We start from the raw sequence: 22586 nt of genomic DNA, 5'->3' as shown, positions 1-22586 counted from the left end.
CCGGTTTTGTTCAGCAGTAGTGCTTGACACTTGCCCCCCACCACCACTCTGTAAAAATTGCCAGGGCTGCTTCAGGTTCCCAGTCCGGCAGGCCTCCTGCATTCCAGTACCTAGGTCAGTTATCTGCACAATCAAGCAGAACCCCTATCGCTGCACCCACACACGCGGTCGGGTTCTTGGCGCACAGAGCCTTGGCTGCAGTGCACAGAGACCTTACACCGCTGCACAAAGAGGGAACATTGGTAGAGAGACAGCCTTTTTGGAAATCTCTGAATTGATTAAAAACAGTCTAGATGCGATCGGTAGGGCAGTCCTGGTATTGCTAGACCTGTCAGCAGTGTTTGATATGGTTCCTCATTCCCGGCTGCTTGCCCATGTTCAGGAGATAGGCTGGAGTGGAAGAAATCTTTCCTTGATTATAGGGGTCAAGATGTCTGGCTGCCCCCATATTCCTCTGCCAGCATAGTTGTCTCAGTAGTAGTTCCACAGGGTTTGGCTCCTAGCCCCCACAATATTCAACATCTATATGACTCCGCTTCTTGCCCTGGTTGAGTCATTTGGGGCTAGGATAATCTCTTATGTTGATGACACACAGATTGTCTTCTCTTTCAAGAAAGGTAGCTAATTAAGTCGGACGGCGTCAAACCCTGACTTTCTGCAGTTTTTCAATGGATGAATACCAACCAATTTAAATGTGACACAGAAAAGACAGAGGTTCTTAGTTTTGTACACATCTTCAACTTAAACCTGCAAGTACATTGGCCGGATGGGGTCGACATGCCCAACTTGCAAGTTGATACTGTGAAAAACCTGAGGGTTGAGTTTGATAAGTACATGTATTTCCTCAACCAAATCAACACGGGTGTAGGCACATGTTTTGGTCTCTTGAGTACAGTAAAAATCTTTCTGAATTTCCACACATTTCCGGTAAGGATAGCAGTGATTTTGACATTGGTTAGGTCCAGTTTGGGCTATGCTATGCAGGTCTGCCTCAGGACTTGGTTAGGAAATTGCAAATGGCCCAAAATGTGGCTGCTCGGCTTGTGATCAGTCTCCCTAGATGGTTGGATGTCTCTCCACAATTTCGGAACCTGCACTGGCTTCCTGTGAATATGCGCATTCTATTCAAAACCCTTCTTTAGTTGCACAAAGCGTTGCACCACTCTGACAACATATCCATCCTCCATGATATCCCACTACAACCTCAAGAGAAACTGGCATGATACGAATAGCCATCTGACCACAGTCCCAAAGGGAAACAGCCTTTACAACTAGGTTTTTACCACGTTATGCCTTTACCATGCATTTTGTAGCACACATATGTTTACCACCTGCATGCATTCACAACACATGCCTTTGCCACACATTTAAGGTATGTTGAGGTTGTGGGGGGTCTCCCCCATAAATACATTGTTTTTATTATAAATAAAAAAAATGCGTGGTAATGGCATGCATTGTAAAAACATGTTTGTGGTAAAAACATGTGTGGTAATAAATGCGTGATAAAGGCATACAATGTCTTTACTGGCATTGTACCATTGTACAACCAGTCCCAAAGGTCCATCGTTCTAAAGCTGGAGGGCCGTCCTTCAACCTCCAAGGACCTCTGGCCTGCAACAAGTTCCCCTTAGAACTGCATTAAATGGAAGATGAGGGGCCTTTTAAAAAGAAATTTAAGACCTAGCTTTTCACTGATTAGCTTTTTGCATTTTATTTTTTCCTTGCACTCCACATAGTGCCGGAACACTCTTGGAGTAGCCGTGCGCTTTACAAATCCTTCTTCATCATCATCATCCTTGTTATCAACATAAAATAAATGCAATACAGACAAAAATCTTAGTTGTGTGATTCACATTGTCAACACATCATAAATGCATGGCATAAGACACTTCAAACATAAAGAAGATGTTCCTGGTGGTGGTGCAGTGTAAGTAAAAAGAAGTAAACCTGTAAATTACAGAAGCAGTGCACAGACCATATGTACATGGGTCAAAACCATTGTTTACTTTGAAACCCAGCAATAAATGAATGAATAGGATCACAGGGCACAGGTTTTCTGATCAACACCTTGGTTGAGACTTTGAATGATTAGAGTTTTAATTAAGGTCATGATGGTTTTTGGATGTCATTGTTTTATTGCATCAGAATCCCGTAGTCAGGTGAGGATTGACCTTTCCCTGACTTGCCTTTTCTTCGGCCACATTGGAGGAATAAATTGACCATGCATAAAGAAATGACCGATAATCTAAAAGTCACATTTTAACATACATTTCTTTTTTTTTTTTATTATAGCACTACTTGTGCCATTCCTGCATTTTAAAACAACATCAACAATGGTAATACTGATAAACACTTTCCACATAAATTCTAAAAATATGCTTTTGACAATATCATTGAATGAAAATATTTGTTATATATTAATTATACACAGCACTGTACATTTCAACCTGTCTTTGCCATTTTAGAAGTCATTAATTTCCAGAGGCAAAATAAAGCTGTTTCCTGCTAGTTTAAAGAAGTGTTCTTGTTTACCCTTACTAATCTTACTACCATTTTTGTCTGTAGTCTCTTGGTGCTCCTTATATCTTGATGCATCACTGTTTTATTGATTTAAATTTTCATTTCGCAATGTCTCATCTTGGTTAGGTTCAAGTAACCAAACAAAGAGAGTATTCAGTGTGAATAGTGATACTAGAGGAAATTTGTAAGATACAGCAGTTCTATCAAAACAGATGAGTTACTCATTTTTTGTTACATTTTGATTACATAAGATGCAGTAAAGTAGAAATAAAATGACATCATAGAAATTAATATTCACCTGTGCATTTTGGCAATCCCTGCCCAATTTACAGATGTGAAATATTTTTTACTCCAAAAATGACATTCTTTGGCTTAAAGTTTTTGCCACAGCCACAATATCACTATCATTCACAACATATGGCTTTTCCATATGTGGCATATTTGATTTAGATAGCCAGCACAAGAGGGTGGAAGAAACCAAGTGTGATATGTCACACCATTTTATTGAAGGTACTGAAGACTACAGTTTGTTAGGAAATTGAAAGACAAATGGTACATAGTATCAATAACGTAAAACAAATAAAAAATTACCTCAACAGCACTTCCTTTCTAACAGTATGTAAAGAAATAATACTGACACACAATGGATTAATTACAAACATCACTGACAAATGTGGTGCAGTATTTTAGCATTTAGCCCAAGAAAGGACTTTTAAGATAATTTACTGAAACACATCTGCTAACAGAGAATTAGGTTAGCCAACATGCTGTATCATTGTTTCCTCTAACTTGCTGTTTTCCCTACAAACTCACTTGCTCAATCACAGAGAAAAAACAGGATATGGCATTATTGGGGTATCTCACTTATCAAGACAATTACTAGGAAAAACAAGGCTAAGTAAATTAATATATTTTTTAGTTGCTTTGTGGACAATCTGTGTCAACAAAATGCAGAGAGCGCTACAAATTCAGATGATACTGTTTAACCTCTCATAATAAAAATCAGATTTGAAAGTCATGGGGAATATAGTGCTAGTGATAAGCCTTCCTTTTCAACTTAAGGGATGGTAAATACAATACACATCATTACAAAATGCTTATTTATAACGTCAGAACATTCGATGAAGGTGCCCACAAATAATATTACCTAATAACACAATAAAAGTATGAGAAAAAGCTATTCATTGTCTAAGCAATTAATGAATGAGATGTCCAGCACAGAAAAGTAAGATAAGGTGTGTAGGATCTTCAGGGCCACAATTCATGTATAAAAATGATGTATTTAACCAAACATAGCTGATATTGTAATGGGTAACAAGTAAACCATGGAAAGTCAAAGAAATTGGAAGGAAGTGATGCAGTTGGTGAGAACTAGTTAAATCATATAAAACTATGAGGTGTGTACCTGTTGCTGTAGTTTTTCCCTGGGCATGGAAGGCTAGGTAACAAATACTGAGCTTGTGAACTTTGAACTAGGAAACAACTTGTAGCTTATTTTCACAAAGTGGTGCCTATGATATAGTGGTATAAAATATTACAGGGATATATAATTGTTGTACTGACAATCACTGTACTGGCTTCAATGTGGTGGTGGAAGAGGCAGTAATATAAGCAAGAATATATTGCCAAGTAGTACAGCATCAGAAAAGGTAAGACCTAGAGGGCATTTTGGAAGGAAGCACCCTCACTGACAGCAGCTGTCAGGTGAAATTTGCAGATAGGTACACACATAAATAAGTATAATTTAAAATATATATATGTTATATGAAGCATGATATCAATGGTATCTTTCACGGACCTAGTGATAACACAATTGTTATGAAGATGACTCTGGACATCAAAGAAAACAGAGAATAAATGGCAAACCTGAGAGTAAAATATTGAGAAAATAAAAATGGGATTTAATCTCTGGTAATATAATAGTAAGAAACAAGGCAACACCAGTGTCAAATACAACATGATAATAAACCATAAGTACTTTGCATTAACCACCCTGTTTCATACTTTTGGGGCTTTTTAATAATTTTTCTACCACCACATTCCCTATTTCTAATTTACTTGCTGCTGAAATAAGATCTCTGCTCTTGTATAACTGGCTGTCATTTCTTTCATTGGAAAATAAATAATGTCCGATTTTGATCGTTTTTTATATGACATCTGGTTTAAATCTTTCCTGTTTCTGGTCTTCTATCTTTGCACTGTCCTAAAGTTACCTTCGCCTTAGGAATGTGCAATGTCCTATATTTGTCAAAATACTCTAAATGAGGCCTCACTGCTCAAGTGGGGAATCACATATCACCTTATCTTTTGCTGCTACAGATACCTCCATACACTGTCTTCTAGAAGCAACTGGGTCTAAGTTCTAAGGCCAGCACTTATAACAGAGCCAATTTCGCTATCTCAATGGATTGGTAGCTGTAAGATCTCACCTTCTACTCTATTCTGCTCCACGCCATCTCTGTGCCATCATTACATAACTTTAGGCTTGAATGATATAAAATGTATTTAACATCTTCACATTCAGTCTTTCATCTGTCCTGGCCTTTCCATATCCTTTGGACTGTCAGTTCTAGAAAGGATCTTTCAATAGCTTCATATTAACATAAATTGACCTTGTTCGCTCCTTGTTGTACACCCTCTAGCATACATCCTAGATTTGTTGTATATGTTCCAAGTCCTCTAAGTAGAGCTCTAAGCAGGGATGAAATACACTAAAGGGAGAGAATGTCCTTCACTCTGCCTTGAACTTCAATCCCCACCCAGTCCTTTCTGGCATAAGATTGCTCTTATTAAATCTTCCTGCCCTGGCCTGCACCCCCAAATAATTTCAAGTTATGCTGCTATTCTTATCTTAATATGTCATTCTATGAATTTTATGACCACTAGTGCAAGGTTCTTCACTAGTCACAATGATCCATTGAATCCCTACTCCACACGTCAAGTCGTTCATGATCCTAAGGCATGAGATCAGTCAGCCAAATATATTCGGTTTTCCAGTGTCCTATTCTCTACTGGAGGTTCGAAGATGCTGTGAAAGCAAAACTAACATTCACATATTCAGGAAAGAAAAAGGAGAGGATAAAATAAAAACCCAACAGGTGTTTTATTTCATCCTTTAAATTCATGAGATCAAGTTCCCCAGAAAAGGGAGTAGTGTGCCTTTGGGAATTATGTCAGTGAGAACGATTACACCTACGCCAACGCCCTTTATCATGGCATTCCAGCATACAGCCTGCGTAGACTCCAAGTTATCCAGAACCAGGCGGCCAGGCTGATATACAGCCTTCCACGCTACCATCATTCCACTCCCCTTTTAAAAAAGCTTCACTGGCTCCCCGTGAAACAACGCGCCCTTTTTAAGATTGGATGCATGGTGTTTCAGGCCCGCCTGGGCACTGCCCCCGCTTTCATCGCCTCACTAATTAAACCCTATGTCCCTGCCAGAAATCTCCGGTCTTCCTCCAAGTCCCTTCTTCAGACCCCCCGCTTCTCACGCAAAAAGTGGGGCGGTTCTAACTTCTCAACTTTGGCCCCCATTTTCTGGAACTCACTTCCAGACAATCTTCGTTCTGCTACTCAGTACCTCTCCTTCCGTAGAGACCTGAAAACTTTTCTTTTTAGCCAGGCTTTCCCCGCCTAAAAATTTACTCCACTCTTTCACGGTCTTTCCTCCTCAGTTACTGAACCTCCAGCGCCAAGAAACCGCAAGGTGTACGTCGCGCTCTATAAGTGTTTTAAATTAGAAATTAGATGAAATTGGTTTAAAACGTGTTTAATTACTTTTGCTTTCACATATTTTAAATGATTCTAAGCAATGAAAACAGGCGGACATCATTTATTTAAATTGCTACTTGGGTTGAATTCAGGTACAAAAAGTTAACAAATGTTGAAAGTTATAAGAACGTATTTCAATTTCTTTTTTCTAACTAGAGGTTTTTTTTTTATAATGAAAGCACCTTTTGGTATTTCTAAACTGATTTAAACATTTTTTAAATTCTAAGTAGTGTAGTGCTTAATGTTTTCATTGACCTTGTGCATGGCAGCCACATTGGGATTCTAAAGTTTTTGGCAAGCCTTGAAAGGGAAGAATGTTGCTCTGCAGGAGACTTTTGCATGCTCATTGTTCTTCAAATTTATGCTATATGCACCTTTTGGCAGGTTCATTTAGTTACTTTGACCTTCTTCTTCTTTTTTGTATGGGTGTTCATACAATGGTCATACACAGGTCATGTTGGGGAGAAAGGTCAATGAAGTAACAACAAGAGAGATTAGGGATGCCAGTGAGAATTTAGGGAAGGACAGCTACTAAAAGAGAGAGGAACTGTAATAGAGGTGTTTCAAACAAAATATTAGAATTGTTTTTTAAAATATGATTTTATGCATATTAAGTTTTTGTTGTATATTTTTAGTTAATTGTTTTCATTTAGTTTTATTTAATCATGTTAATTGTTCCGTATTATACACTTTGAACAATTATTTTAATTGAGGTAGCATATTCAATACAAATTTATTCAAGGGAGTAACACAGAACCGTGTGCAAAAACCATGCTATTTTCATTGAGAAGTAGGATATGGGCCTGATTACAATCATCCGACTGCCCGCCATAGCAGTAGGTTGGAAACAGACCGACATGTAGTCAGCAGTTCCACCCACCAAATTAGGATGCAACAGCCGTGTAGGTGGTCCGAAACATCCCCTTTGCCATTGCTGCTTGTGCTGCGTCCCATAAAAGGTCCGCAGCACAAGCCGCAGTGGAAAAGGGGATGTTTTGAAACATCCGTGTGCCAGGCACCATGTGGTACCTGGTAAACAGGATATGGATGTGCGGTGCCCCCCGGAGCTTATAGTGGAGGCCTACAGGGGCCCAGTTAGAGGCCCCCAAAGTCACTTTCCAAGGCGGTCAGACCACCATGAAAAGGCTTTCAGAAAGGGGCATCGTAATCCCTTCAGCAGTGCCTGCACAGGCACCGCCACTATTGTAGGGAATACGATCCAACAGACTGCCCGATGGGCTCCTTGAGCTTGAGGGTGCATCGGTCGGTCCCTCCAACTGAAGCGGTTGGACTGACCGCATTGTAATGCGGTGGACCACTCTGCTGGATGTCGGTTGGATCACCACCGACAGCCTGTCGGGGGAGGTCCGACCGCCATCCTAATCAGGCTCTCTATCTTACCCTATTTAAGAACAAGCACTGTCAATTTTTCTTTGTTCCTCTTTGTTAACAATTATTGTGCTTGCTCATAAGGCAAATAGATTATGGAGAGGCGAACAGAGGTTACAATATATTTTTCTTTTAAAATGTGTCTCTTTCCAAACATGCTTGCTGGTTTTATGCCCTTTTTGCAGCTTCTACAGATTGCCCTTTGTGTAGACAATACAACATACTTTTTGGCATGCAGTATATCTCCAACATTTGCTTCTATGATCATTAACATGTGTTGATGAAAATAGATATATGTGAGGCACTTCTGTGCCAACTTTATACATGCAAGTCTGTTTGAAAATAAAGCACCATAAGAACACATTTCAAGCAAGAGCACAGAACATGTATGTGTTGGTTTAATATTACATCTGACTGATTTCAGAATTAGACACTGCAAAATAAGGTAGGTATTGTTAGCACATAAAAAGTACAATATCGAACACTAAGAAAGGCATATTTAAATATTTCCATCCAATGATATATAAAATATGAATTTAGTTTTGAAACTGTTCAAAATAAAGCTCAGAATAAGGCTAAATTGCTCTTTTGGTGATGTAACTATTTTGTGTTATTCAGACTGCCTTTTTAATGCATTACTTCCACAAAATGTATAATAACAAAAGTATTTTAACCACTGACAGAAAAATATCTTGTTTAAGTTAAATATACATATAGCACTGTTTGAGATACTAGAGATGCAAACTGCAAAGTACTCTCAGGAAGAATGGTGCAAGGATGTTGAGGTCTTCAAGCAAAACAACATTTTACCTGTTGAGCACCTCCTATACACTAAAAAAGGCATTTGGGGGTATTTTTGTCTTTACCACAATCACCTTGAATGATGTCCATAAATCTCAGACAGTGCATAACTACTTTCTTATTTCTGCTTAAAATATTTATTATCTACCTCTGAAAATAATCTACTCAGGGTGTGGACACTTTAAGGAATCAAGGCACAAAAATAGCATAGATCAAGCCAGGGTGGCTGAAAATGGCCAAAAAACTATTGCCCGCTTTTATTTTATTTCGCATGGTTTACAAAGATAAATATTTCAATGACATTGACATTATACCTGTTGTTTAATGACATAATTTTACATTTTGTATACTGCAGCTTCTCATTTGAGTTTCAAATGAATAGGCATTGGTTGGGAAATTCATATCGTATAAAAGTACTTGAAGTATGTTTGGTGATGTGAAAATGCATAATGTTATTGATTGGAAAAACTATAGGCAGAGTGTAACTGCAAAGAGAAAATAAAATAAGCTCTGGCAAAGTCAATAAGCCCGGCTTTATGCTGCTTGCATCTGTTGTATGCACAAATGAAACAAACAGCATGAGGACTGGGCATACTTTTCCTATTTTCAGATATAAAATAGTCCCATAGGCATCCCAAAGAAAGCACTTCCAAGAAGGTTGCATGTTACACCAAATAACTAATAGATTGAGGTGAGGGAGTAATACACCTATGGGTGGCACCAAAGCCCACTCTATGCACATTTAAAAAAAATAAACTGGTAACAATACGTCTTGCAGACAACTCTGCTGTCACACCTAATAATGGAAGTTCAGATTTATGGGGCTCATTACGATGGCGGAAAAATAGCCACCGCCGGGCCGGCAGTGGCGATCGTTCTGCCATCGTCATGAGATTTACCCCCGCCACATAATGATGGTGGCGGGTATCGCAGCAGACAGAAAGTCCGTCCGACACTTTTCAGCCGGTAGCAATCGTCACGATTGCCTGGCGGAGCGGTCAGCATGCTCACAATGGGGGTGGAGCATAGCAGGCTCCGCCGGCACAAACATGATGCCGGCGGAAGCCAGCCTTTTTGTGGTGCTTGAACTGCCATTGAAAGGCTGGCAGAGAATGTCTTCAGGGGCTCGTTGCGGGTCCCCTTGTGTTGTGGGGAGGTGTGGGTGCACTGGGGGTGTACCCCCCTACATTTCACCGCACCAAGTGGCAGGCACAGTGTAGTGCCTGCCACGCAGTGCAGTGAAATGCACACCATGCTCTTTTTAACATTGCGGCGGTGCTGCTGTCAGCAGCCACCCCCGCAATGTTAAAGGTGCGGAATCCAACCGCAGTGGTGGCATTCCCATCATAATTGTATATGAGGGACCGCCGCGCGCATGGCAGTCGGACCCAATCACCGCTACGGTGGCGGGCGTTTCAAGTCCGTCCTCCATCGTAATGAGTCCCCTAGTATTAATTTGCATTGGGATTACGCCACTTTTGCGGCACAGCCCGACGCAAAATCATTTTGGCCATTTAATATATCAAACAAAGAAAAAATATCTGCAGTCAGAAAGAATAGCTTTTCAGAGGCCAAATTAACTGATAATTTTAGATGTTGACACAATTCAGAGGACATTGCTACACACATAGTGTAACCTAATAATGACAATAATATTCAAATTAATGGCCTGTTTTTGTATAGAGGTTCATGCCACATTTTTGCAGATTTTCAGTGCTTTAAATAACAGGTGTTATAATTACCCAATTTAATAGCGCTCAATGATCTGGGCAACTAATAACTGGCAAGTAGTCTGTTTTCAGAAAAGACTAGAGCATTATTTTTAAAGGGATAAGATTTATGAGGGTGGATATTCCCTAAAGAATAGCTGAAAAAGTGTGGGCATGATGTCTGATATTGAAATAATTTAACAGTAGAGGAATATAAAGGCATATTGTAGTGTAGGCTCTAAATTACATTGTATAATACCCAGGTAAAACCCCCAAAAACCTGGCAGCCTGCCTGTTCTAATACCATGGTGGTAGGGAATAAAGTCTGCTTTCGGATACCTACAGATGAGTCTCAACAAGGTCAAAAGGAAGCAGTGGTTCTGGAAGATAGAGGGACTAGAAAGAGGACTCATGTAATAAGTACGCTTTTGAGTTGCCTAGAAGTGTATTTGTAAATGCTTTTTTAATCTTGGTAATTAAGAGCTTTACAGGACTTTGTTAAAAGTATAAAATCTGGACTTAAACAAATAAAATATTACTTGTTTTAATACGCATCTTGCGAAAATGTCCATGCCCAATAGTTGCCTACTTAAAATGTCTTTGGGAAATAAAATCATCTTTGCAAATGTGATAACATTCTTTAATGTGTGAGTTCAGCTTATAAATTATAAAACTGTGATGTCTGAGAGGCAATGCTTTCACAAATATGTAAGCGTAATTTAGCATAAAAATTGTCAATTTTCTAAGTGTGGGCAGGGTATGGCTTTCATATTTATAACAACATACTATTGTGTAGTAGAGAATGTCCACAAATCCAGGGCAGTAGTACATTTGAATGTGTGACTGGTTGTTTCTTGTGGCTCTTTCTCATTTTTAAGAAGTATGATCTGCTTAAAGCGTATCATCCAAAAACATGTTTTATAAATAAGAATTAACAAGACCTAATCCTATAGGTAGGCATTCTCTTTAGTCAGCCGTGGTCCGTGCAGGTAACAGCGGTGGGGCTGTGGGGCGACGTAAGGCGGGATTTCGATGGACGATGCGGAGGGAAAATTAAATAATTAATATTCCCTCTGCATCGTCCCTCGAAATCCCCCTTTACACGGTCCCTCCGCTGTTACCTGCACAGACTGCGGCTGCCTTTAGTAAAGCATATCACTTTTGCTCTATGAAATGTGAAACCTTGTTGTGATAATAACATGCCTCTATGAACTAATGTATAGGATCCTCAGTAAATTAAAACCTACAGTTTCAAACTATCCTACAAAAAGCGCAATGAGGGATCCTCATATATATACCACGGTATATGCACTTCCCAACTCCTTTAGTCGTGAGCTTAGAAGATGTGGGAGAAATGTTTGAATTTTGGTTTCATAGCTTTTGAACACATTCATGGATATGCGCAGACATCCATGATGATAACTTGATATCCTTTGTTTATTCTGCTCCCATGCAAAGTAAAGTGCATAAGGACTTTCCTTGTCCCACCCAGCCTTCTCAAAGGCCCCCCTAAGCACTGCCTTACAGTTTGGTACTCGGCAAGTTGATTTAATTCAGTCAACTGATGTAACCTGGTTACTTGGTATCAGCTTACTTGTTATCTTTAAACTCAATACTGATAACTCCAAGGAATACTTGGTACTGAGATGTGGTTTTAGGAGATACCAGGCCTGGAATCCTATTCCTTTTATAGCAATCAGTAGTATTAAATTATCAGCATTACTTGTTATGTTCACTTGACCTAATGGTGACATATGGCCACAGGAACTTGTAGCCATGTCTAGTAAGTTTAGACGTGCTGTTTAAGGAAACAAGGTCACAAACTTTTGGTGCATAGTTACATAACTTCTTGTGGAATAAGTAGCATTTCACAAATGTCTTATACAATGGCCTTTTGTCAGCTATCAGGCGTCCCTGCTTCCAAGGTACTCCATTTCTGTAAAAGCTTTAGCCCCTCCTCTTGGAGTGTGTCGGCCTTTGCGGAATTCTGCTTGAATTTCCTCGAATGATCTTCCTTTTGTTTCCGGAACTTTGAAGTGTGTGAACAAAGTAAAGCCAAGGAGAAGTGCAGCAAAAATGATGAATACATAGGGCCCACATAGAATCTGTGAAATAAAAATGAAATTAGAAATGTTAGCAACAGGCAGTAGGTTGTTCTTCAGTTTTGAGCACTAATGGAGGTCATGCTTAAAGTGTTCATCTCAAAGTTCTTACCGCTATATACTGGAAACACATTCCAATAATGAAGTTGCATGTCCAGTTCAGGCAGCCGGCCACGGCCATAGCTGCCGGACGTGGTCCTTGACTGAAGAGTTCTGCAACAATGAACCAGGGGATTGGTCCTGGCCCAATTTCAAAGAAAACCACAAAAAGGAAGATGGCCACCATGCTCAGGTAGCTTATCCCATAAACCTGGCTCTGTAATGAGAAAATGCCAGGTAAAACATGTAAACATAATTACATAATTGCACCAACAATGACAGTGTTTAGTTACATAATCTGCTATCATTAATAGCTCCAATGGTCCAGAAAATCAGACTTGTATGGGCCATTTTAGTTTCCATTAACCATGGATGACATTTTGGATCAGCATTAATAATGTTTAGTATATATATAAAGATTTTGAAAATAGTGTGGTCAGCAGGAAAAAGGAACATGATAATGAAGAGACGAGATTGCAACAAGCATGTCCCTTCTCTAAACAGACAATGGAAAGAAGTCTATTATGCAATTCCATTCTAAATGATACCTCAAGACATCTTAAGAAAATTGCACTAGTTGTTGGCCAAGGCCTGGATAAATCTTAAAATCTAACATATATGCATGCCTCTGCCCCAGATTAGTTAGGATCAATTGGTAAATAAACACGTATCTTACTTCAGTCTTCCCAAACTATTTCCTCCAGCCTCTCTTGCAAATTGGTAAGGAAAATATTAGAAATGGTTATGCTGGAGTGTTTCACCATTGCCAATTATTCTCCACCAGGAATCCCCAGGATTTCCCAGATGTTTTTTGCTTGCATGTATAAAACCCCTGTCATTAGCCAGGCTTTGTCTCTTGCCTGTTTCTCCCTTCCCGAGTCTCTTGCTTTAAAAGTTCAAATCTTTGTCTACTGATATTTAAAGCCTTCTATTCCCCTAAGGCCTGTCCTATTACCTTCTCATCTATCATCCTAGTCAAAGTTGTACATCATTAAAATATAAACTAGCCTAACAAATACCTGTTACCTAGCCCAGGTCGTTTTCCATGTGGTAGCCGAAATAGGGACCACCACTCCTGTTTTTTTCCTGTCTCATTACTGTAGCATAAAAATCAAAGGCCCTTCCTTCCATGGTTCTTCAGCATCTAATTATTGTCTATGAATCTGTTACAGGTATGGTGAAGCATGTGGTAATTATGGGGTTTGGGAGGGTTCATCTGGTTTAGGTCTGGTTATTGGGTGTGCTCTCCTGCATTGGCTCCCATTCTTTCAGAAGGGTTGCTACTGGTGTTGTGGTGGTGTTTGTTGACTTGCAGCCCATTTGGTTTGCAGACATCCATCTACCATGACTTGAGGCAGGCATGGTATTATCCTTACTAGTTGCCCCACCCCGCCAATGTTCTGGACTTTTGTGTTTCATTTCTGTACCAGGGGCTTTGGGAGGGTGGCGTTTTAGGAAGTCATGGGTGGCTAGCATGCTCTTTGCTCTAGGCACACTGTAGCCATGTTAACCATGCCACTCGTGGAAGTAGGGGATTGCTCTGAGTCCTTTCGGAAAGGCTGGCTGAGTCCAAATCATGCATTGCCCTGTTCCCATGATGTGTGGACCTTGAGAGACAGCTCATCTCCTACTGCTACCTGATGTAGGGCCGAGTAACCTCATTCGCTTGTGTGTGGAGCATTTTGTTCTTTCTATTGAACTGAACAGACACAGTAGTCACTGTCTCTTTATGATACAAGGCCTAGGGCTTTTTCTAGTCACTAGGATATTGTTCATTGAGCCGTAGTTGTCTACTCTTAACTTTCCTGTGGCAGACAGCTTGTGGGGCAAGATGAATGGCTCAACACATGCTTACAATGGATACTGTGCTATAGAGATCACTAGCCTGAATCTCATCAAGGCCAGCTCAGTTCTCAATTCTTCAAACGGCTATTGGTAACTCAATTGTTAGGCGGAGTGCCTGAGCATTGGAGGCCTTGTGAGGGCGACAGTGTTTTGGATCCCAGATGTGGGGCCTGTGGTGCTGCTTCAGGGGGTTGTATGTCTGAACAATACATACGTTTACAACGCATGCCTTTACCATGCATCCAGGTCCATTCAAAGGCTTTACCATGCATTGCCTTTAAGAGCGAAGCCTTTACCACATATTTGCTATTACCAACACAAGGTAAGAATATAGAAAGGAAGAAAAGTGGGGCTGAGAAAAAAGGGGAATCCCAAAAAGCTAAATTTCCATGTATTTTCCATAGACTTCTTTTAGACAGGTGTAGCAAAAACTACTAAATGGAATGACACCAAATTCAGCAGGAAGTTAGATCTTGGTCCGCAGATTGTACCTTTTTTTAATTTGGTTTAAATCGGTTCAGTAGTTTTTGAGAAATTCAGAGTAAAAAATAATTGTATATTTTGACAGTTGGGCTCGCGAGATGCTAGCGAGCTTCCCAAAAGAGAGCAAAATCTAAAATAGAGCCCTGTGATTGGTCGAGAGGCCTGTTTTTCCTGTGAGCCATCACGCTCTTGCAGGAGCCAGCGACTCCCACGAGTCTTGCGAGTGCTCTGATTGGCTGGCCGTTGGAATGTTAGAAATTAAATGCCAGCCATTACTTTTTACTGTGCAAAATTGGACGTGTTGTGGAAATGAAATAAAAAAGGGGTGAATTTGTCAGTGTGAACATTAAAGCTTTGAACTAAACGAAACATGAAAATTCACCAGTTATAGTTAGTAGTGTTGATGTCATTTGTGTAGTCATGAGTGATGTCATAAATGATGTCATAGAACATGTCATGAGTGATGCTATATGCGAGGTCATGAGAAGTGCATGGTGGGGCACTAGTTATAGTTAGCACTGCTAACTTATTTAGTTGAAAACATTGAGTATATAGAGAGATAGATAGATAGATCGATATGGATACAGTCGCCAGTAGGTAGCTATAATTAGAACCTATTTTCCATAGGAAAAGCGTTTTTGACTTGCCTGTAACTTCGGTACCATTTGATGAATTTTGACGACCTTTTTCCAAAAAAGTGTTTAGTTATGTCTTGTTGTGCATGGAAAGTTTTGGTGTGATTTGTCAAGTGGTAGCTGAGAAAAAGGGGTGGGTCAAAACAAGCGTTTCCCATATTAATTCCAGTAGCGATTTTGAACATGACTACAGTCCGAACTGCTGGATTACACAAAATGTGGTAGAAAGGTAGCTCTTGGTCAAGAAAGCATGCTTTTTGTTATTTTGTGTAAATCCATTGAGTAGTTCTAGAGATTTTAAAGGGAAAACAAAGATGTATATCTTAGGGTTACGGATCCTCCTTGGATTCACAATAGCAATGCCGTGATTGGCTGTCCACAATCAGAGAGGAAAGTTGCGGCTGCCATTTTGTTTATCAGGACTAAGTTACCAGAGGAGAAAATAAAGTTTAAAAAGTGATAGAAGAGGTCACAGTAGAGGTACCCTGACCCCATGGGACTAATGGAGGGTTCTGTGAGGGACCCCTCATGGGCAAGAAATTGTCTAAAAACCTTTCTTTTTTTATCACGTGGGGAACAGGGTGTATGGTTTTTTCTGGGAGTTTTGTTTTTATTCTATTTCCTAACTATAACGTCCCTTTAACCTTTGTTATGTTCAATGAATTTCTAAGGTTGTTTAATTCTATTTCCTAGCTATAATGTCCCTGTAAACTTTGTTTTTTTCAGTGAATCCCTAAGGTTTTTTAAATTATATTACTTAACTATAACATTCCTCTAACCTTTGTTTTTTTCAGTGAATATAAGTAGATTTCACTGAAAAAACAAAGGTTACAGGGATGTTATAGTAAGGCTCAGATTTCACTCATACAAAAGCAGTGAAATTCAGCAATTATAGTTACCTGAACTAACTATGACGTAAGCCCCTACAATGCACTCCTTTCGACTTCACATAATACATCACTCATGACATGGTCAGTGACATCACAGGTGAAATATTAAATGACATCACTGATGATATCATCCCAAGAGCGTTTTCTATAAACGTTTCTGGGACTTAAAGATATACACCAAGCTACAGCATAAGTTAAATTACTATTCTTTCTGTACTAGTAATTAGTCATACTATTTCTAACATATCTGAGTGGCTGTGTGCCTGTATCAGTGTGTGAGTGGATGTTGGAGTGGCTGTATGGGTGTGTGAGTGGCTGTATGGATACAAGTAGCTGTATGACTCAGTGGGTGGCTGTGTGAGTGGCTGTATTGGAGAGTGAGTGGTTGTGTGAGTGGCAGTATGGGTCAGTTTGTGGCTGTGTGAGTGGCAGTATGGATGAGTGAGAAGCTGTTTGAGTGTGTGTTTAGGTAAGTGAGTGGGTGTGAGCAGCTGTATTGGAGAGCAAATGTCTATGTGAATAGCTGTAAGGGTGAGTGAGTGGGTGTGTGAGTGGTTGTATTCTTGTGTGAATGGTTATTTAACTGGTCCTGTGGGTGTGTCAGACTGTATGGGTAAGTGAGTGGGTTGTGTGAATAGCTGTATTGAGGAGTGAGTGGCTGTATGAGTTTCTGTATGGGTGATTGAGTGACTCTAAGGGCGCATGAGTGGGTGTGTAAGTGTCTGTATGGCTGTAAAACTGAATGTGTGAGTGGCTGTATTGGTGAGTGAGTGGCTACATGAGTGGCTGTAGGGGGAGAGAGTGGGTGTGTTAGTATCAGTATCAGTGAGTGGATGTGTGAGTTGCTTGATGGATGAGTGACTGGTTGTGGTGAGTACTGTTATGGGTCTGTGAATGGTTATGTGAGGGTTTGTGTGAGAGTGGGTGTAGAAGACGTTCTATATGGGTGTGAATCAATCTGTTGATGAAGTCATCAGTGATGTCATTTGAGATGTCATCAGTTATGTCACTGACTATGTCATGAGTGATGTAATATGTGAGGTCATAAGCAGTGTACTGCGGAGCTGTAAGTAATAATTAGCTCAGGTAGCTATAACAGCTGAATTTCACTGATTTTGTACAAGTGAAATCTGAGTCTAACTATAACGTCTCTGTGACCTTTATTTTTTTAAGTGAATACATATGATCAAGGCCATCTTGTAGTAGCCGAAACACGTCATGGACACATGTGAGCAGTAGCAACAATAAACATTCGCACCTCAATGTCTGGAATCTGTGCCCGCTTCTTTTGAAGTTTTGCATTTGGGATTGCTTCTGAAAAAAAATGATATATATATCTCCACACACAAACACACACATGCGCACGCTTACCTTATATATACTTACGTTGCGATGTAAAGGCATACTTTGTAAAGGTTTACTTGTGGTAAAGGTGTGCGTTGAAAATGCAATGTGTGGAAAAGGTATTGAGTGGTAATGGATGCGGGGTAAAGGCATGCATTGTAAAGGCTGTTTCTCCTTCAGGGTTCTATTCCTGTGCTTCCGCCCCTTGACCTTTCTTGGTCTCAGACTTGTGGCTCATTGGTCTGCCTTTCCGGTTAATCAGTAAGCCTTATTGTTATCAGATGTGTTTATCTTAGATGAGTAGGTCCTTAATTTGTCGCTTTGGTAAGTTATTTTCTTGTTCCCAGTTTGTTCTTGGTACCACATGTCAGTTCTGAGGAATACATCTGCCGCATTGAAATATTTGTTCAACACGATCAGAGACAATGTGTGCAGTGATCATTGACCATCGTTTTCCATTTGCAAAAAAAGAAAGTTTACACTTCTGGTGCTTGAACGCCCACCATTGGGTCAGTGTGGAATGTGTGCGGCTTTAAATTGGCAAACCATATAGCAAACTGTAGTTCTAACCTTTTTTGTCTACTAGTACACCCATGGTTTGGTACTCCAAAATGGGGATCTTTCCCTGCTACTCAGGTTCTGGCTTTGGCATGCTTGGGGCTCTGCCTTACTGTTGCTGGATCACTTTTGTCAAGCTCTTCTGGAACTCTTTTGTATTTCTGCTGCATTCCAGGGTTGGCACATTTAACATCTGTCTTCCTTAGGGCCTTTGGGGACCTCAAACAGGGAGCTAGACTAGAATGCTTCCATTTAGTAGGGCCTTCACACCCTGGGTTTTCTGTATCTCCTGGATCTTTTGATGGGTACGCACCTTTCGTTAGGTTTCCAGGTCTTTTCATATTTTGAGCTGGCTGATCAGGCCACTCCTTTTTCATGGATGTCAGGGAGCTTTGACAGGTCTGTTAAGATGGAAGCCGTTTTGTGGCTTCTCAGGATCTTTTTTTCTTACAATTTATTTGGGGATGGTTGGGGTTGAGTCCCACACAAAATCAACCCCTTTATGATGCTGTTCACCCTGTCAGCCTTGCTGATTAATTCCATGGCACTTGCTAGATTTTTACTATTGTTGCAGTGTAATATGGGCAGCCTGCCTCTAAAGATTTCTTGGGTCCATAACCACCTTCAGCATGTGGTTCCTCATTGCCTTGATTTTTTAAGCCCATGCCTGACAAACTTGGGGACTTTGATTTGTGTTACCTCTCTGCCTCAAGAAAACTGTCACTATCAGTCTGTCACCTTTGTGCATGGCTTATGTGTGTGCAGGGCCTCCATGATCAGGTGATTGGTATTCAGACATCTTGCTAGTGACTCAGCCATACATCTAGCATCAGAGGACAGAGGAACTTTGGGTCCCTAGACATGCATCCCAGGCTAAAGTCTTCAGAATATAGGCATAAGACATATGCTGCTCTCTTGCCTGTTTCTCCTTCAGGTGGTAAATGAAGCATTTCCACCCATTGAAATGGGCCTTATGTTCTCCCATGTCCCCTTCCTTAACCTGGATTGGCTGCCTACAGTAGGACTTATTTGCCTCATCCTCGTTTGTGCCTCTTCTGCGTTTCAGCTTTCTGCAGTCCACTTTGAGGGCTTGGAGTGTTGCTTTCTTGTCCTGAGTTTCCAGAGTGAATTCACACCATTGCTTCTCCTTTGACAGGTTCTCCATGATTTTAGAGTTCACTTTGCAGAGGTTGTTCTTGTGGCTCCTTGCTGGACTCAATGACCCTAGTTTCCACTGTTCCATCATTGCTTGATCGAGAAGCCCTGAATGGTTTCCATGGGCCTGTCCTCTATTTATTCTCCCAGGCTCTTCTGTAACTCTACTTAGGGTCTGGTATTTGTGAGGATAGAATTTCAGTCTCAGGTTTTGATGTGGCCATTTTTACATCCAATAGTCTTGTCACCCAGCCTTCTTTCGGTGTCTACATTACATTGGGTGTATATTTAGAACTGGTGTTCCTTTAAGGCAAGAATGGGTGGTCGTGACTGCACCTTGCGATTTGCAATGATTCATATACTTTGTAAAATTGCATCACGTTGTACCTTCTGCATTCCATCTTGCAGGGCTGACGGGTGGCCATTGTCATTTCAGAGAATTTGGTATTTCATTTCAGAGCATTTTTGAATTTGAGACATGAGAACCACTTTGTTCTCTAGTTACCAGTGGTTTCATCCTCAGATCACTCTGGATACATTCCCCTGGTTCTTCTTAGCAACAGGGTTCTTTTCCTGTGGCCAAGGATTTTTCTTGAGATCCCTATAGGTTTCAATTCATATTACGTCTTCGAGGGATGAGTTTTGGTTTCCCTCCAGGACCTGTACTGTGTTGGTCATTCTTTGGATTTTCTATGTCGTGAGTGGCTTCCAGCAGGGCACCCTTGAGAGATAGCTCCAATGTTGCACCATAGACCAACCCACTTACATCCATGTCCCATTGCGGATAGCAGGTGGCTGGCAAATGTCAGATGTTCCGGTATCTGTCAAACATGGATGATGTTTTCAGGTACTGCAATATCGAAGGATACTGCAGTGTTATGTATCTGGGAAATTTGGTTACTTGGGGGATCCCTGCTGTCCAATTTTTCTGCTTTGGTGCATTCTCATGATTTAAGGACTGGGACAATGAAGAGAGTTGAGGAGGTAATTACTCAATTACTTGCCAGTAAGCATCATTACTTTTACTATTTCTAGTCATAGTCCTGGTTACCTGCCTTCCCTACATGCCTGATGTAAACTCTGGGCTGTCAAGTTGCTTTGTTTTTCAGGAGCATATGTACCTACAAGGCAAAGACTCCATAAGAATAGGATGAGGTTCCTGGCAATGAAAAAGGCCTGTGCTTACTTCGGAATTGTAAGTATTTCTTTGGGAGCAGATAATACATGCATCAATGTATTGTTACCAACATTTCAGAAGATAGAGATAAAAAGGATTTATGAATGACAAAAGACCTTTGTTATAGAAAGAAGCACATGGGGTAAAGGATGGAGAGTTGGCAAATAACAGGAGAGGGATTTTCTTTAAAAAAATGTAAAGTGTGGTTTGCAGATGTGGTATGACACCCATGATGTCATGTTATGCTAGGAAAGGTTATAGAGTGCATGCACCCTCAAGGGTTTCTAGTCGCTGTGACAACCAAGAGGTGAGATGGCTCAACTGATCAAAAACTTGCTCAAACAGCCAGAACTTCAAAAGCGTCTTGATACTCAGGAAGTTTGGTTCCAGCCTGATTGAGGAAGGAGAGAGTACCATAAGATGGTGGCCTGTGATGGTGGCCTGTAAAGAGAAACTCCTGTCCCCTTCTTTTTGTCCCTTAAACTGAGGCATCCTTAACTGATTAGCAACAGAGGATCTGGGGGCTTCAGGAGCAACATATCTCTTGATTCTAGGGTTGGACAGAACTTCCAAAGTTTCACTCTGTGGAAATCCGCGAATAACAAAAAACTCAGCGAGATTCAGCGGAGTTCCGCGAATGGGCTGAATTAGGCATGACGTGCTGCTCGCACTGATTTTTTGCGCTGAGAGCTCTTTCTGTGCTGAGAAATCAGCACTAATGGCACCACATGGTGTGCCAGAGGGGGCTGCTTCTTGAGTTCATTTTGCTGCAGCTGGAGAAGATTTTCTACTTCAGCAGCAGCTTTCATGCCGCGAATGGTCGCGACCGCCTGTGAACTGCTACATTGGGGAAATCTTGCCGGGTGCCCTCCTAGCGAATAATTACAACAGTAGTGGTTATTGCCGAGCGCACATCTTATGTCAAGTGCAACAATTGTAAGAAAATAACAGAATATATCAAATTGGTGCTATATTGGTTCAAAATACACCCTACTACCGTAGATACATAAAACACACTAGTTTGAGTACTTCTGGGCAAACATGAAGAATGGTGGTACCAAAGCACTCGCTAAAACAGTCAAAAGGAACAGTTTCAAGCCTTCACATTACTCCGTATTCGCATATCCATTAATTCTAAAATTGAAGACAGAAGGCAGATGGTTGTAGACCGTGACATGTATTAGAACCAGGAAAAACAGCTGACACGTGTTTCATCACAACAGTGACTTTCTTCAAGGCTGTAAACATATATATACAAGTACAGTCATTTACAATGTGTTCTAAGGACAGTCGTTTTTTTGTCAACACAACAGATTCCAAATATTATTCTTTTTCAATGTTGAAGCACTAGGAAGGAAGAAAGAAACCTCTGGTTGTGCCCTTGCTTAATAAGGACAGAGGTCATTTATTGTATGCATTCTGTGACAATAAATAGGTCTGCCATTATAGCAGTGTTGTTAGGGATTTGATTGTGTCCATTCCTCGAAGAAGTAAAGTTAGATGGAAAATAAAAAAGAAAGAAAAGGAATAAAGGGGAAAAGAAAAGGTTTAATTCCAAATCCCCAAGAAAAATCTTTACTGAGCCCATAGTGTAAAGTGGTAGAAAGGAAGATGAGCGTTAGCTCTTCACCTACTCCAGAGGAAAACTGGGAGAACGTGACGTAACATTTTATCCTTTTACTGACCTAGATTCACGATTGCTTGGTCGTATGTTATAAGGAATTATTTGTGAGTCAAGACGCATCGCTGAGGCTAAAAAATAATAATAAAAGGAAATTGGCACCATTAGCCAGATGAAAGCCGTAGCCTTAAAAAGAGCGAATAATCCAATTGTAATTAGAAAGTGGCTTACAATCATTATGTTGTAGTGAGTTCCGCGTTCTCAATATTCTGGATAGGGGGAAGTGTCCAAACCGGTCCTCCTTTTATTTTAAATCTGTGGCCTCCCATTCTGTTACTGGTCACAAATGTCTGCCCTGGGGTAATATAGTGTTATTACATCTACTCTACAGTGTAAGTCAGAGAGAGACACATTACGGCGCAACAAAAAACATGTGTTCGACTTCCCACCTGTGGTGTTGGATATTTCTTCTATGGTGTTGATC

At 40.5% G+C, this 22586-nt stretch overlaps 1 protein-coding gene across 1 annotated transcript in view; it reads right to left on the bottom strand.

Annotated features, from left to right (window-relative positions):
* Positions 1–8046: 8046 nt before the first annotated feature.
* SLC2A2 (solute carrier family 2 member 2) overlaps positions 8047–22586 on the bottom strand; it is a 175315-nt gene continuing 160775 nt past the window's right edge. Inside the window, exons 10-11 of the mRNA XM_085635463.1 lie at positions 12408–12611; positions 8047–12298 (exon numbers count right to left, since the gene is read on the bottom strand). Coding sequence (XP_085491589.1) covers positions 12098–12298; positions 12408–12611 — 405 coding nt within the window. The 3' untranslated portion in view covers positions 8047–12097. The remainder of the gene's footprint in view (positions 12299–12407; positions 12612–22586) is intronic.

This window comes from Triturus cristatus, chromosome 11 (assembly GCF_964204655.1).
Source record: "Triturus cristatus chromosome 11, aTriCri1.1, whole genome shotgun sequence".
Classification (NCBI taxonomy): domain Eukaryota; kingdom Metazoa; phylum Chordata; class Amphibia; order Caudata; family Salamandridae; genus Triturus; species Triturus cristatus.
This window is presented reverse-complemented; position numbering and strand designations above follow the sequence as displayed.